This window comes from Mirounga leonina, unplaced genomic scaffold, assembly GCF_011800145.1.
Source record: "Mirounga leonina isolate KUSES-001 unplaced genomic scaffold, KU_Mleo_1.0 Mir_173, whole genome shotgun sequence".
NCBI lineage: Eukaryota > Metazoa > Chordata > Mammalia > Carnivora > Phocidae > Mirounga > Mirounga leonina.
In genome coordinates, this window is record NW_023270447.1 from 87,168,360 (window position 1) to 87,185,337 (window position 16,978).

The 16,978-nt window shown below is 47.0% G+C and overlaps 1 protein-coding gene across 4 annotated transcripts in view; it reads left to right on the plus strand.

The window, feature by feature from the left end:
• Nucleotides 1–16,978, plus strand: part of CLSTN1 (calsyntenin 1) — a 76,263-nt gene that overhangs the window by 43,780 nt on the left and 15,505 nt on the right. For 2 of the 4 annotated variants that reach the window (XM_035019854.1, XM_035019852.1), the window contains exons 3-9: nt 8,050–8,079; nt 9,271–9,466; nt 11,774–11,982; nt 13,263–13,412; nt 13,528–13,713; nt 15,697–15,945; nt 16,317–16,438. In XM_035019854.1, the coding sequence (XP_034875745.1) occupies nt 8,050–8,079; nt 9,271–9,466; nt 11,774–11,982; nt 13,263–13,412; nt 13,528–13,713; nt 15,697–15,945; nt 16,317–16,438 (1,142 nt within the window). The remainder of the gene's footprint in view (nt 1–8,049; nt 8,080–9,270; nt 9,467–11,773; nt 11,983–13,262; nt 13,413–13,527; nt 13,714–15,696; nt 15,946–16,316; nt 16,439–16,978) is intronic. The other 2 variants (XM_035019851.1, XM_035019853.1) reach the window with 1 other exon arrangement.

Sequence of the window (16,978 nt, forward strand, 5' to 3'; positions counted from 1 at the left end):
CACATGAGAGGGGGGAGGGTCAGAGGGAGAAGCAGACTCCCCGCCGAGCAGGGAGCCCGATGCGGGACTCGATCCAGGGACTCCAGGATCATGACCTGAGCCGAAGGCAGTCGCTCAACCAACTGAGCCACCCAGGCGCCCTAGAAACATTTTATTTAACATTTCGTGAGAAATGTTTTTCTGTCTTTCTGTAATAGTCCTCATAGTGTTCCATTTTCTCACTGAGTTTCTTAAATAGTTTTTTGGGTAAGGCAGAGGCCCCATCGGGAGTCTTATTTTGATCTTAGATTGGTTTTGGTGATGAAATGCAATTTAGTTTACCAGCATGATGGTGCTGGTATTGTGGCAATGGGAGCATCCAGTGCTTGCTGAGCAGGTGGCAGAGGTTGTTCTAAGGGCTTTACAGGGGTCACTTTCTCTGATTCAGCAGTCTCCTGCAGTGGGGATGCTTGCTGCTGCCGGCTTTCCAGGTGGGGGACTGGCGGTCGGAGTGTGCCCGTCAGTAGCATGACAGCCTTGTTCTTCACTTAATCCCCAGTGCCCAGGCTGGCACGTGGGAGTAGCTGATGCCCCACAAACATTCGTAGAAGGAACGAGAGGCTTTGCCCAAGATCACCCAGCTCAGAAGTGGTAGAGCCAGCCTCAAGCCAGGCAGTCTGGCTCCAGTGTGGATTCATACATTCGCTGTGCCCACTTCCCTGACGTTATCTTTAAAACACTGTGGGGCGCCTGGGTGGCTCAGTCGTCAAGCGTCTGCCTTCGGCTCAGGTCGTGATCCCAGAGTCCTGGGATCGAGTCCCATATCGGGCTCCCTGCTCCGCGGGAGGCCTGCTTCTCCCTCTCCCACTCCCCCTGCTTGTGTTCCTGCTCTCACTATGTCGCTCTCTGTCAAATAAATAAATAAAATCTTTTAAAAAATAAAATAAAATAAAACAAAACACTGTGAATGTCCCAGCTCACAGTCGTGTCCCATCACAGGACATGAGAGTGGGCAACCACCACAGCTTACTTGTCGAAGCCCCAAGATAAACACACATAACGTTGGAAGCTTAGTCACCAGCGTGCTTTGTAAATGGTCTCCAGTCAGACACTAGTGTTGAACATATAGGGTCCAGCCCAGATTGTCTTCTTGGGGGAAACCCAGAGACTAAAGTCTTGGTACTTGTCAGCTATTCTGGGAAATTAAAATGAGTCAATTCCTTACTCATCCCCTTTTCTATAATCTGCTAATAGCCCAGGTAGACGTGGGTATGGAAGTATGTTGTATGTTTTATGTATTCGATGGGGAGTTAGGAGCCCGCACCCCTTATATAGGCCACCCCTCCTCACTGCCTGGAGGAGAAACCCCAGTCTCCCCCTCGCCCCCTTGTTTGCAGGCTCTTCCCTTTACTACGTGGTTCCAGCCCAGCACTCATTTCCTGCCTCCCCAGATGGAGTTCGGATCATTTGCAAGAAGAGAACCAAAGGAAATTTCAGGGCAAGAATGGGAACTTTATCTTTGTTGATATTTAGTTAGAACCAGCTCAGATCTGTGATACTTTTCTCCATATTCTGGGTAATTTGTGTGACTCATGTGGCCTGAGGATGGCCAGGGGGGTTGACCGCCACACATCACCACCCAATTCTGCTTTTCTGGCAGATGCAACTGGGCAGACATTGTGTTTGCCACAGTGACTTGGATATATTTGGTTAAGCCACATGAAATCGCCATTGTTGTGTGTTGAAAATATCAAAATATTTGAAAAAATAGAATGCCAGAAATTTCATGTGGCTCAGCCTAACATAAGGCAGTTCTCCATTGAGTTAGCAGTTTTCAGTATCTGAATGTTAGGCCAGAAACTCCACGTTAAGTTATGGACTAGAGGGAATTCATTTTGAGTGCAGTTGCCTTCAGGAGAGGTTTGAGATAGTAACCATTAAATATTAGGTAGCCACGCCAGGTCTCCCAGAGAGTAGAAAAAAAAGCATAAAAGTTGGTGTTTATTCTCAAAGCACCAATAGTCTAGGTGGGAAGCAAAACCAGCATTGACCAAGAGTTAAGTGGGGATACTTGGAGTTTATAATTTAGTGCCAAGTGAGAGCGGCGACACGCAGCCTGGACTGGAGACGGTGTGGGTTAAAGAAGGTACAGAGGTGACTGGGCGTGAAGGATGAGCGGACCTGACATACCTAGTGGAGAACAGTCGAGCAGGGGTGGGAGCCGGAGGGGCTTCCAAAGGGAGAGATGGACAGCTCGTGGGGCGTGTGGAGTGAGCACACCGTGCGGGAGCAGAGGCTTGGAAGTCAGCTTGGGGCCCCAAGATTTCTGTTGCCAACTTGAGTAGATGGGATGTTTCTGTATATGTGGTTTTTAATACTGTGTCCACATCACCCGGGCCTGCACGTTGAGTGCAGTCACTGAGGTACAGACCCGGCTGCCTGAATCTAAATGTCCAGGAGGAGAGCCTAAGAAATCTGTATCCAGCCAGCGAGGTTTGGAAGCCGGTGACAGGCCAGGCTCTCGAGTGTAGACCACATTCTAGCTGCATTGCAGCTATCTGTGACACTTGTTAAAAATGCAGGTCTACTGGGCTGCACCGCAGAGCCGCGGAGTCAGAATTTCTGGGGATGGAGCTCGACAGACCACATTTTTAACAAGCTCCTCCAGTGGTTCTTGCACAGGAAATTTGAGAGTTGTGGCTGAAGCCAGTGAGGAGCTTGGAGGGGTAGCCCCTGGGTGTGTGGTGGTTGCTGCACATTTAAGCTGGAAAACTGGGGCGCCGGGCGGCTCAGGCTGGGCTTCTGCCTCTGGCTCAGGTCGTGATCCCAGGGTTCTGGGATCGAACCCCGCATCGGGCTCCCTGCTCAGCGGGAAGCCTGCTTCTCCCTCTCCCACTCCCCCTGCTTGTGTTCCCTCTCTCGCTGTGTCTCTCTCTGTCAAATAAATAAATAAAAATCTTTAAAAATATATATATAAACTGGAAAACTGCTCTGATTAGAGCAACATTCAAGCTTGTCCCAGAAATTAGCCTGGACTAGTCAGCAAAGGAGTCACGTCACTGAAAATAAGGGTCGGCCTGGACATCCAGCTGGCGAGCATGGGCCCAAGGCTGTGTAGAGAGAATTGGGTTAGGGACAAGAGCGGGACTAGCAGGGACATGGTATTGGACACTTGCTCTCAGCAAATGTCTATTTTTCCTTCCTTTTTTTTTTTTTTAAAGATTTTATTTATTTATTTGACAGAGAGAGACACAGCGAGAGAGGGGACACAAGCAGGGGGAGTGGGAGAGGGAGAAGCAGGCTTCCCGCATAGCAGGGAGCCCGATGTGGGGCTCGATCCCAGAACCCTGAGATCATGACCCGAGCCGAAGGCAGACGCTTAACGACTGAACCACCCAGGTGCCCTCCTGCCTCGGTTTCTGGCTCTTTCCAAGTCCTTTTCTCTGGCTTGCAGTCAATTCCATGGGCTTCTGATGGTTCTTCACTGAAGTCCCTTTTTGCCTGAGTTTAGCTGGAGTGGGTTTCTGTTGCACCCACAGAACCCTGACTGTCCGAGCCGGCACTAGTGACCGGCTTAAGATCCCTTAATTTAAGATCCCTTAAATGTTTCCTCCTGAAACTGCCTTTGATTAGTCCTTTTGAGATCCCATCAGACATACTGCAGTGTTTTAGCTTGTTTACTTGCCCCTCGCTTTGCTCCACTCGGGCCCATCTTCCTGGTCTACCGCCAGGTCTGTAGATGGTGGCTCGGCGGGCTTAGTGATGCGTAGGGTCACACAGCTGGTGCGGAAGACCCAGGTCTGCCCGAGTGTGAGCCTAGCGCTGCTCCTGCTGCAGCAGGCGCCACCTGGCCAGACGGTGTCTAAAGTCGTTCTAGGCGAAAGGACCCGGCCTGCCAGCGATTTAATAAGTTCGTGGATTTGAGGCGCCAAATCCTTCTGGTGCAGCCCATGATTCAAGTAGCCCCCTCAGATACTGAAAATAGGTGAGGATAGTAGGAAAGACAGAAGTACACCCTTTTGCTGTTCTCATTATAAATGGATCCAGTCTTTTAGAGAGCAGCTTGGAAATACAAGCGTTTAGATAATTTATATTTTATTTGATAATCATACCTTCGAGAGGCTATTCCTTAACACGTTGTAATACAGATGCATGTTCAAAGCTGCAGCTCGCATTCCCATTCCCCGTCCAGGCCTTCTGCCCATGGTCTCTCCCATGTCGGCTGCAGGGAACTTATTAATCCTTGGGTTTCTCACTCGTAATCCCGCGGCATTGTCCGTACTTTCAGAACACGGCCCGAGTCTGACCACTTTCAGCTTCTCGTGCCTGCCTTATTCCAGTAGCCATCCTTGCCTGCTTATAGACTTATTTCCAACTCAGCAGCCAGTTGGATTCTTTCAAAATATAAACCATACTTTTTTCCCTGCATAAAACGTTCCAGTCATTTCCTTCTCACTCGGAGGACAAGCTGCAATTCTTGTAGCAGCCCCTGTAGCTTCAGGTTACTCATCTTTGTCGGACCTCCTCTGCTGGTCTCCGCTTTGCCTAGCCACTGCAGCAGCAGCAGCCTCTAAGTTCCTAAGCCAGGCCAGGCCCAGGCCTGCCTCAGGGCCTTTGCACTTGCTGTTCCCGGTCTGAAATTCTTCCCTAGATAATCATGTGGCTTGCTCCCGTAGTTCCCTCTGGTTTCTACTCAGACATTATCAATTAAACCTCCCCTGAACACTGAAATATAAAATTGAAACACCCCATTGTCTTCCTACACACTCTACATTCTCCTCCTCCCGCCTCCCTGCCTGGTATCTCAGAGGAGAGAGTTAGGGAGTGTACATCTTTTGGCAAACAGTTCCACTCCTCATGATAAACTCATGGTCAGAAACGGTCTCAAGGATATTGCTTGAACGAGCCTCTTTATACTTTTTTTTTTTTAAGATTTTATTTATTTACTTGACAGAGAGAGAGACAGCGAGAGAGGGAACACAAGCAGGGGGAGGGGGAGAGGGAGAAGCAGGCTTCCCGCCGAGCAGGGAGCCCGATGCGGGGCTCGATCCCAGGACCCCGGGACCATGACCCGAGCCGAATGAAGGCAGACGCTTAACGACTGAGCCACCCAGGCGCCCCAGCCTCTTTATACTTTAATTCGGTGATGTACTACGTAAGCAGCATTACCCACGATAGGTACCTCATGGCAGGGTCTTAAATCTGCACTCACCTACGCAGCGGCCTTTGCCAGGAAGGCACCCTTGGCCACTGTCAGGTATGGCAACTCCGATAATGTGGATCTGGATCACTGTTTTCTCTTTAGAAGAGTAAACTCTGAGTTGATGGGCGCCTGGGTGGCTCAGTCGGTTAAGCGACTGCCTTCGGCTCGGGTCATGATCCCAGGGTCCTGGGATCGAGTCCCGCATCGGGCTCCCTGCTCTGCGTGGAGCCTGCTTCTCCCTCTCCCACTCCCCCTGCTTGTGTCCCCTCTCTCGCTGTGTTTCTCCCTGTCAAATAAATAAATAAAATCTTAAAAAAAAAAAAAAAAGAGTAAACTCTGAGTTGAAAACTGAGCAACTTGACTCATCTTAAAATGCATTATGCAGTATTAATATACACTCAAAAGAAGCGTAAACATAGGACATTCTGGAAATTTGACATACCTGGTACTCAGCAGTTCTCTACACAGAGGTGTATCTGTTAGTGATCAGCAAACGTCTGTAAAGGGCTGGTAGTGAATGTTTTAGACTTTGTGGCCCATAGGGTCTCTCTTGCAGTGACCCACATTTGCCATTATAGTGGAAAAGCAGCCGTAGACCATACAGAAATAAAAGAACACGTCTACATTCCAGTAAAACATTACTTATGGACACTGAACTTTGAATTTCAAACAATTTACTTTTGTCACAAAGTAATATTTTTGTTTGTTTTTAACGATTTTTATTTATTTAACAGAGAGAGAGGGAGCACAGGTAGGCAGAGCGGCAGACAGAGGGAGAGGGAGAAACGGGCTTCCCGCCAAGGGGGAGCCCGATGCGGGGCTCGATCCCAGGACCCTGGGATCATGACCTGAGCTGAAGGCAGCTTAACCGACTGAACCACTCTTAGCTTCCAGGCTATTCGAGAACACACAGAGGCTGGATTTGGTGTGCAGGCCATAGTTTGTCTGCCTGGATTCTGAGCAGCTCTGTCCAGTAGAACTTGCTGTGGTGACAGAGATGTTCTGTGTCTGCATCCCACACTCAGTAGTTACTCCTCATGTGTGGCCACTGAGCACCCGCGGTGTGGCAGCCAGGGCGCTGAGGAACTGATTTTTAATATTATTCAATTTTTAAAAAATATTTTATTTATTTATTTGAGTAAGCCCGAGTTGGGGGGAGGGGCAGAGGGAGAGGGAGAAGCAGACTCCCTGCTGAGCAGGGAGCCCAATGTGGGACTTGATCCCAGGACCCTGAGATCATGACCTGAGCCGAGGGTGGATGCTTAACCAACTGAGCCACGCAGGTGCCCCAATATTATTCAATTTTAATATGAATTTTAGTTTAATTTTAAACAGCGCATGTGGGTTAGTGGCTCTAGTTTTGGGCAGTACAGGGCCTGCAGTGACTGCAGACGTGCAGCAGAAAGCACATTGAGAAATACCTATCACAGCGTTGTCCGTCGCAGAAAACGGGAATGATGGTGCACTCACACAGTGGAAAATACTTAGAGTAGTAGCAGACATTTGTTGAGTGCTTTCTTTAAGCCAGGCCATGTTCTAAGCACTTTAGCTGCTCTAACTCCTTGGATTCTCGCCGAATGTAGTAGTGAAAAGAAATAAACTGTATTCTGTATCTGCCAACAGGGATGAATGAATCTTAGATGCACAAGGTTGAGTGAAAACGCAAGTCATGAGGCATCTGGCTCGCTCAGTCGGTGGAGCACGCAACTCTCGATCACGAGGTTGTGAGTTCAAACCCCATGGTGGGCACGGAGCCTACTTAAAAAAATAAAGTAGGGGTGTCTGGGTGGTTCAGTCAGTTAGGCGTCCGAGTCTTGATCTCAGCTTAGGTCTTGATCTCGGGGTCGTGAGTTCGAGCCCTGCATTTTAAGTAGGCTCCTGCCCAGCATGGAGCCTACTTAAAATGAAAAGAAAAAATGAATAAATAAACTTTAAAATAACAACAAAAAAGCAAGTCACAGAAATTGCACACCACGTGATACCATTTTTCAAACCTCAAAAACAAGCAGAATGAAACATTGTTCAGGGACATACAAATATATGGTAAAACCATTGGAAAGCAGGAGAAAGTGGGTACGTTGCCTTTGGGGCAGAGAAGATGCCCCAGTGAGGCTGGCTCTGTCCTGAAGAGGCAGCGGGGCTCCTGACCTCCTGACCTCTACGTGGTGGCACTCCTCTGTAGCAGCCCTGGTTGGGGGGTGAGCAAGCATCACTTCTGTTGACTTTGGAGAACAGTGTTTTCACTAAAAGCCACGGTCATTGTGGCATCACTGCAGTTAGGATTGAACCTGGTTTCAGTTCACATTCAAGCAGATACTCCGTTAGACAAGGGGTTTGTGTGCGTTGTCTTGGTTGGGTCCTTTAGATTAGAAAACGTGGTTATTTCTCCCACTCAAGAACAGAGAATTAAAACCCTCTGGTCCCCAAATGTTTTGTTTTTTGTTTCATCAAATCTCATACTGGGTTGAATGTTACCAGAATTGAGCCACAAGAACTCAGTTTGAAAATGAAAAATCTGAAAACTGTAAAATAACAAATAGGTTTACTTATTAACTGTTACCGTGAAAGTGGTCATTAAAAATGGTCCAAACGGCACCTGAGGGGTGTTACGAAATTTTATAGTAGATTTCACCTCCAGGTTGGTGTAATTTCAACATTACGTAGTGGTTTATGGTGTTGGGTTCAGAGACATTTGTGCTCCTGAAGATCCAGTTCTCTGGAGCGATTCTAGCGAGTGGCTACTGAGCCGATTGTTGAATTATGTCAAGCTTTTCTATGTAATATGTGCATCTTTGACTTTTTTCCTTATTGTTCCATCTTTATTCTTTCCTGTGTTACTGACATGGGTTTGTCTTTTCTCCCTTTAGAGAGTTTTGAGGTGACAGTCACCAAAGAAGGTGATAAAGGGTTCTTTCTATCCCTCTTATGAATATTAACCCACTAACCTTGTTTATAAAATTGGGAATCAGCCCTTAAACAGAAGAAACTGTCATGCTCTTTTACCCTGATTTATTCTCCTACTTTGTTTCTATTTTTAAATATGTTGATGGAAATTGTATGTAACCAAACCCTTGGTTAGAAATATCTGGAAATCAGACATCCATTTGAACTGTATGGATAATACTGTACATTTTTTTTCTCAATTGAACTTCAGAGATTCACTTTGTAACCGTTTTCTGTGAGTTGTAATTTTGGAAGAGGGCAGTCTTATTTTTATGTGAAATACATTTTTCTGAAGTTATGTATATCAAAACATTTTTGTTTGTTCTCCCACAGGCAAGAATGGAAACCTAGATTTTCACCCCTAATTTAGCTTGTGAGCCAACTTAGATGTACTGATGTCCCCAGGCAGGCTTCTTTTCCAGGTCTGGTAGTCTAGTGTTGGCAACAAAGGCAAATCTAGCCAATCCCTGCCCGTGACAGAACCGATCTTAATAGTGGACTATAGTTGTTGAAATGGATGCCTGAGAAGTTGGTATTTCTACCTTTCTCATTCAGTAGTTTGTTTTGATTCCCTAATTTTAGCCAGGCTCATTGCACAGGAAGACTTGTTTCTTTTGATTTTTCTTTCTTTTTTTTTTTTTTTTTGGACAGAATTTCTGTAATTGTGGTGTTGAACCTATAACGTCACACTTCTCTTCTCGACACTTAACTGCATTTTAGCCTTCTCTCTGGTCCAAATCAAAATCGCTGCCCAGCTGTCCCCAGTAGCTGGGGACAGCTCTCCGTGTTCTCAGGCCACGGTGGTTTGCTAATGACGCTGCTTTTACCCTGGAGCTGTCTTAAGTACTCCTGTGAAATGCCTGTCTATAGTTTCTCTTTTTCTCTTTTGTACTCCTGCATGAATGGATGCAAAGATAAGCAAGTTGCTTGGAAAGCCAGAACATGCTTCTTTTTACTAAAGCCCCAGAACTTATCCCTGTCAAAGCACAGTGCCCTTGCTTTGTCCACAGACCCTCTAAACCCCTGGCTGCTGAACTGTTGTCGTTTCTTTTCTTTTGGGGGGCGTGGGGCCGGGGAGGGGAGGAAGGGGGTATGTGCAGATGCACGGCGCAGAAGTTCTAACCTGCGCTGCTTTGACTCCCTAGGTGAGATCTGTGGATTTAAAATTCACGGGCAGAATGTCCCCTTTGATGCAGTGGTAGTGGATAAGTCCACTGGCGAGGGAGTCATTCGCTCAAAAGAGAAACTGGACTGTGAGCTGCAGAAAGACTACACATTCACCATCCAGGCCTATGACTGCGGCAAGGGGCCGGACGGCACCAATGTAAAAAAGTCTCATAAGTAAGTAAGCTGGGCAGAGGGCGGGTGCGTGCGGAAGGCAATAGTGACCATTGTCCCTGTCCCCAAGACTTTTCTTTTTTTTTAAGATTTTATTTTTATTTATTTAATTGGGACAGAGACAGAAAAAGAGAGAGAGCATAAGCTGGGGCAGGGGGTAGAGGGAGAGGGGGAAGCAGACTCCCCATTGAGCAGGGAGCCCAACATGGGGCTCAGTCCCAGGACCCCTGAGTCAAAGACAGATGCTTAACCAACTGAGCCTCTCAGGTGCCCCCCAAGGCTCTGTGTTTTTAAAGATGAGGCAGAAGATATTTCTGGGTTGTCCCCTATGACACTATAAGCTCTTTGAGGGCAGGAATCCTGTCTGTTTACCCCACAGCATTAGATGTTGAATAAATAAATGAATGAGTAATTTTATCCCACCAAATACTCTGTTAAAGACACTAAGGCCCTACACTGAAAATTGGAAAAGCCCACTTTTTCCCGAGGGAGGTATTTTGTTGTTAGCTTTCTTTTTTCTGTGAATTCTTTTTTTTTTTTTTTAAGATTTTATTATTTATTTGACAGAGAGAAACATATAAGCGAGAGAGGGAACTAGCAGGGGGAGTGGGAGAGGGAGAAGCAGACTTCCTGCCAAGCAGGGAGCCCGATGCGGGGCTCCCATCCCAGGACCCTGGCCGAAGGCAGATGCTTAACGACTGAGCCACCCAGTCGCTCCTTTTCTGTGAATTCTAAGGGTGTAGAATTCCTTCCTGCTGGTGGGAGCAGGCTGAGTGCTGCGTCCCCCTCCTGGCTGTGTCCCTGTCCTTCCTGCCAGCTGAGAACTACTGGTGTAACCGACGGGACTCTGGACAAGACCTAGATTTAGATAGAATCCAGTCTTTCTTTCTTTCTTTTTTTTTAACGCTTAATCCAGCAGCATATACTTTTTTTTTTTTTTTAAGATTTTATTTATTTATTTGACACAGAGAGCACAAGCAGGGGGAGCTGCAGGCAGAGGCAGAGGGAGAAGCAGACTCCCCGCAGAGCAAGGAGCCCGATGCGGGGCTCGATCCCAGGACTCTGGGATCATGACCGGAGCCGAAGGCAGATGCTTAACCGACTCAGCCACCCAGGCGTCCCAGAATTCAGTGTTTCCTCCACCACTTGCTATCCCTTCGGCATTAGGCAAATTTCGTTTTGTTGAGTCTCAGTTTTTACTTAGCACCTGGGCTAAGGGGAGAGGGGCACTCAGGGGACGATAGCACGTGACCCACTGTGCTGGGTCAGGAGGATGCTCCACCTTGGGTGTGGAGGGTCTTGGTGAACACTCGGGTGCTGAGAGCCAGTGAATCTCTCCTCATCCCTTTCGCACGGTGTGACATTACCGTTGTCCTTGAAAAAGGCATTATTTCGGTCAGAGATCTTGTCTGAGTCAGAAACACGCCCTGATCAATAGCCCTTGAGACTGACTGTTTCCTCTCTTGGCAGCCGCGTCTGATGGCACCTTTGTTGCCTCTTGCCCGAGCTGGGGAGGTGGAACGGGGCAGCAAGGGGTCTGCTAGGAGGGGAACGTTGAGGTCATGTTGAGGTCCTTCGTTGGTTGGATCAGTGGTGGGGGATGGGTAACGATGGGTTGCTAGTGGTCTCGGTTCCTTAGAAGTGGGACAGAACTCGTTTCCATGCTCTTAGTCAGACTCCCCGTCCATGTTTCCCATCTTCTATGTCTTACCGCTTCTTCCTTGGGCTCTAATTTCGTCTTACCTAGTTTATCCCCCTTCTGCATGCCCTGTCCCATACTGTCAAGACAACCCCAAGTCTCTTTTGTTTTATACTACTGCCCCTTTTTTCTTTTTTTTAACTTTTTTAATTAAAAAAAAATTTTTTTTAAGATTATTTATTTATTTGGCAGAGAGAGACACAGAGAACAAGCACAAGCAGGGGGAGCAGCAGAGGGAGAGGGAGAAGCAGGCTCTCTGCTGAGCAGGGAGCTGGATTTGGGGCTCGATCCCAGGACCCTGAGATCATGACCTGAGCCGAAGGCAGACGCTTAACGACTGAGCCACCCAGGCGCCCCCCCCCTTTTTTTTTTTAAACCAGCTGCCTGACTCTTAGGACCTGGAAGAATCAACTCAAATTCCTATTTTAACTTTCTAAAGTCGTCTCCACGCTAAAGTAAAAACAATGACTTGTTTAATTTTGATCTCCATCATTTGATCTTCATGAAACAAGATCGTAGCAAAAAGAAATTTAAAACCAGGGCAGAATTGCTATGCTCTGGGGAAAAATAACAAACCAAACATACAGCTTTTTTTCTTTTTCTTCTTTCAGGGCAACTGTCCATATTCAGGTGAACGATGTGAACGAATACGCACCGGTGTTCAAGGAGAAGTCCTACAAGGCAACCGTCATCGAGGGCAAACAGTATGACAGCATCTTGCGGGTGGAGGCCGTGGACGCAGATTGCTCCCCTCAGTTCAGCCAGATTTGCAGCTATGAGATCGTCACTCCAGATGTGCCGTTCGCCATCGACAAAGATGGTAAGTCAGAGGAGCAAGCCTTCGTTACCGGGGCGACGGTCCGTGGACAGGTCTGCACACGGGCGAGACTCAGATTCGAGACCATCTTCGTCCGTCCCTTCAGGCGGCTGTAACAAAGTACCACAAGACGCTTAACTTCGCCTGGTTCTGGAGGCTGGGAGACCAGGATCGAGGTGCTGGCAGATTCGGTGTCTCATGAGGCCTGAGGCCTGGTTCACAGGAGGTCTTTCCGCTGCTTCCTCACGTGGTGGGGAGAGAGAGAGCCCTCTGGGATCCCAGTGTGGGGCCCACCCTCACGACCTCACCTAAACCTAAGTTCCTCCCCAAGGAGGACCTCCTTGTAACAACATCACAAGCCTTGTTAGGACTTAAGTGTAGGGATTTGGGGGAACACAAGCCTTCAGTCCATAGCAGAGAGCCCTGATGGGGTGTGTGTGTCTCCTGAAAGCCTTGCTCCTGGCACCTGAAGTTGCACCCTTCTTTTTCCTCTCCCACCAAGGTCTAAAAAATCCCCCACTTAACATGTTTTTAATCCGTACCTTCTCACCTTTCCATCAGTGTGCACCCGAAAAGACTGACCTTTGGTTGGTCAGTTTTCTCTTGTTAGATTTGGATCTTCTGCCTCATTTGGAACGTGAAGGCTTATGCCTTCCTGCCAGATCCTCCCGTCCTTCGTCACTGAGCTGAACGAACTCATGCTAAACTCCGCTTCTTTATTAGGTTATGGCTTCTTGATGGTGACACAGTGTCTCTGTGGTTGATGCACAGTCCAGAATCTTCTAAGGAAATCACAGACATTGCAGACTCTTTGCAGACATCTGCACTCAGATTCAAAAAGCAGGCTCCTGTTCTGGTGGGTGGGGGTAGGAAATCTCTGCCTGTCTGACACACACACACACACCACACACACACAGTACATCTTTTAATAAGAAATACTTAGTGCAGCTTGATCCTGTATTTCGTATTTGAATTACTTGAGTTATTTTGTCTTCTTTGTCCTCTTACATGTGAACTACTTAATCTTAAAACAAATACATAAAACCAAAAAAGAAAGACCATAAGAATAAATGAAGGTTGAATTGTCTAGTCTCGTTCCTTCTGTTGGAACAGTCCTTAAAGGTGGACTTAGTGTGTGTTCAAGCTCGGGACAGCCAGACCGAGTGTTAATTATCTCCAGCCGAGGTTTTGTTTCGCCATCGGTGTTTATGACGCTTGAAGCTCGTGAACTTGGTGTCTCAGTCCGGCTCTGCGTTCTCACTGTTGTTCTGCCCCTCTGGAAGGTTATGTAAAAAACACAGAGAAGCTAAACTACGGGAAGGAGCACCAGTACAAGCTGACGGTCACCGCCTATGACTGCGGGAAGCGGAGAGCAGCCGAAGATGCCTTGGTGAAGGTCAGCATCAAGCCCACCTGCACCCCGGGGTGGCAAGGTGAGCTTCGTTCTCCTTCCTGCTCCCGCACCTACTCTTAAACGCCATCTACCAGAGAAAACTAAAGTATGAGTTTTCCTCCTTTCTCCCCACCCGGGTTTGTGGACCGACCCAGGGTGGAACAATAGGATCGAGTATGAGCCTGGCATGGGCCCTCTGGCCCTCTTCCCCAGTGTCCACCTGGAGACATGTGATGAATCCGTGGCCTCGGTGCAGGCGACGGTGGAGCTAGAGACCGGCCACATCGGGAAAGGCTGTGACCGGGACACCTATTCTGAGAAGTCCCTTCACCAACTGTGTGGTAAGGGGGCCCGGTGGTCTTCAGGGAAGGCGAGAGACCCCCTCTCAAATGGAAGGGAATGTGTGCATGTGTCGCTGGTTAGAATCAGACATTGAAACAGACTTGGACTCTTCATCTGAAGTGGCCATTACTGCCTTCCTGGCTAATTTTCATACTTTGGGCTTTAGGAGGTTCATAAACCCCTAACAGTCTGTTCAAAATGTTACATGCATGTGCATCTTAAGAACTAGTGATTGGAAGAAAGTATTTCTCTAACCGAGGGAATCCTCAGGTTGAAAGGAAATGAGATGTTTATCTCAGGACTGAAGAAAAAAACATAGGTAATGCAATAGCTTATGGCAAACATGAGATAGAAAATCAAAACTAAGAATACTCCCATCTAATTTCGAGTCTCAGCAGATTCTTTTTACCACAAACATTACGTGAAGTCAGGAGACCAGTGGTCACAAATCTGATCAAAGCCTCGAGCTCTGTCTTCACCATCAGTTGTGGACATTTTCCTGGTTTATCTAAATGAGGTAGAGGTGAGGTGTGGATGCCTGATGTGGAAACTGCTGAGGAAAAATGTTTCATTTCACCAGTGACAAGATACCCGTAACTTGAATGAGCTCTTCGTGATCTGAGGGTATTTTGTGCTTTAAGAGCTACTCAGTGTCCCCTGTGCAGCAGGCGTTCACCCATGCTTACCTGTCTTTCCACCAGCCTGATCACAGCCAGCAGATTGAGGATTTCTTACAAAACTGGAATAAGCAAAAACAAAAAAGTATATTCTCTGCTAGCTTATCCCTATGATGAATGTACTCTGGTTTTGCATGACTCTGAGTCCAAATATTCATGTACTTACATATGTAGTTAAGAGGACTGGGACATATTCTGTTTTAAACTATGTGTGAGTAGGGGCAGAGGGAGAGGGAGAAGCAGGCTCCCCGCCGAGCAGGGAGCCCGATGCGGGGCTCGATCCCAGGACCCCAGGATCATGACCTGAGCCGAAGGCAGACGCTTAACTGACTGAGCCACCCAGGCGCCCCATACATATTTAAGTATAATGTTTAAAACTCATTTTCTCTCTCCAGTGCCATGATTTTTTAAGGTATTAAATGAACATTTTCTCAGAACAGTTTAAAGTCAGGAAGAATGGAAGAATTTCATATGTGAGTGCCTACTGCATGCCCTGAGTTTCCATATGTGCCCATCAGGCCTACAAGGAGGTGGTGTTGACCTCATTTTTACTGAGGAATGAACTGTGACTGGAGGAGGGTAGGTTCACATTTTTAGGAAGTGGCAGGCGCTCACATCTGACTGAGGTTTTATGTTAGGTCACGTGGCTCCGAGGAACAGGGAAGGACCAGGTGACTGGGGGAGCGCAGCCTTCTTCTGTGGACACGTTTAAAAGAAAATTGAGCTTGGCAGTGTATAACGGCATTTGGAAAATTTGTTTCATGTTCTTTGGCTTACTGATTCCATCTGTAGGACTGTATGTTAAGGGAATAATGATGGAGTCACACAGAGGTCCTCATAAAGGCAAGGTTTGTCATAGAAAAAAGTGGGGACAACCTCAGTGTTCACTAGGGAGACCTAATCAAATCACAGCATATCTGTGCAATGAAATGCCTTTCAGACATGTAAAATTACACTGTAGAAGAATATTAATGGGGGTGCATGTATGTATGTACGTTACTAGACTCCATTTTTATAATATGTATATGCTCATAAAGAAAAGACTGGAAGTGTTTATATGCAGATGTTAATAGTGGATATATTTGGGTGGGATTGCAAGTAAGGCTTTCTTCCTTTTTTCCTTTTTTAAAAATATTCACAGTTACTATTTATGATTTTTTTTTTATCAAAACCGTTATTTTTGAGGGAATGTAAACTGGGACTAGCCGATTGTCTAAGATAAGGATGTCGCCGTAGTGTGGCTTTGAAACTACGCCTTTTAAGCCCTTCACATAAGGTGTGTTAAACGTTACCGTGTTGGCCTAGGTGCTGCGTCTGGCACTGCTGAGCTGCTCCCTTCCCCGAGCGGGTCCTTGAACTGGACTGTGGGCCTCCCCGCTGACAACGGCCACGACAGTGACCAGGTCTTCGAGTTCAATGGCACACAGGCAGTGAGGATCCCCGATGGGGTTGTCTCGGTCAACCCGAAAGAGCCTTTTACCATTTCTGTGTGGATGAGGCACGGGCCTTTTGGCAGGAAGAAGGAGACGATTCTCTGTAGTTCAGACAAAACCGGTAAGTCAACTTGCTGTCCTGGTGCCTGTCGTACTCGAGTGACCCCCGCAGTGGTTGCTGGAGGCGGGGCTCCTGACCTCCCCCAGAGGCTCCCACAGGCTGGTTGGCGACACACAGCGTTCTGTGCTCTGGGCCAGGGCGCTCTGTCCTCAAGATACTGCACTGGTATTTGGTTGTTAGTTTTACTCAGTGAATTGGGTCCCACGTCGCAGTGAAACCCAAGTGTGTTTGTTTCTAAATTCTGCCTTGGCCCAACTGGAGAGTTCACTTATGCTGATAAAACCGTGTCTTCAGAATCCATTAAGGAGATGGCCTTTACTTCTCCTTCGGGTCTTAAGTTGGCAGTTTACCAGTAGGATTTCTTTCTGCAGACATGAACCGACACCATTATTCACTCTATGTCCACGGCTGCCGGCTTATTTTCCTCCTCCGCCAGGATCCTTTGGAAGAGAAGAAATACAAACCTGCAGAATTCCACTGGAAGTTGAATCAGGTACGTGCCCGGAAAACTCGCTGATTCTGATTCTGATCCTTCAGAGACTCTAACTAGGTGCTGCAACTTTACACAGGACCAGCTACTTATGGGCAGTTTATGGGCACTGTATATTTATATTTATGAATGAATATAAAAATATAAAAAACTTTTTGCAACCTACGTAGATATTTTAGGCACAGTAACCATGTTTAGTTTCTTCTGATGACACTTCAGAAAAACTTTATTATATTTATTATATTACCTGTGGGTGATAGTATAGCAAATTAAATCCTTTGAACTCCTTTCCACTGAAAACCTCAGTTTTTCATTTCATAAGTGTGTATTTTATATATCCAGTATTAATATAAAGAAATTATAGGCTTTTAAATTAAAAATACTGTGTTGTAATTTATTGAAATAAGCAGCGCTTGCTTAAAAATTGGGCTTGAGGTCCTTGTATTGGTTTATTCATTACTTAAAGCCTTGGCTCCCCTGGGGGCCTCTGCAAATTTGGGGGTGTCACGGGATATTTTAAATTGTCATGGAGCCAGCAATCTT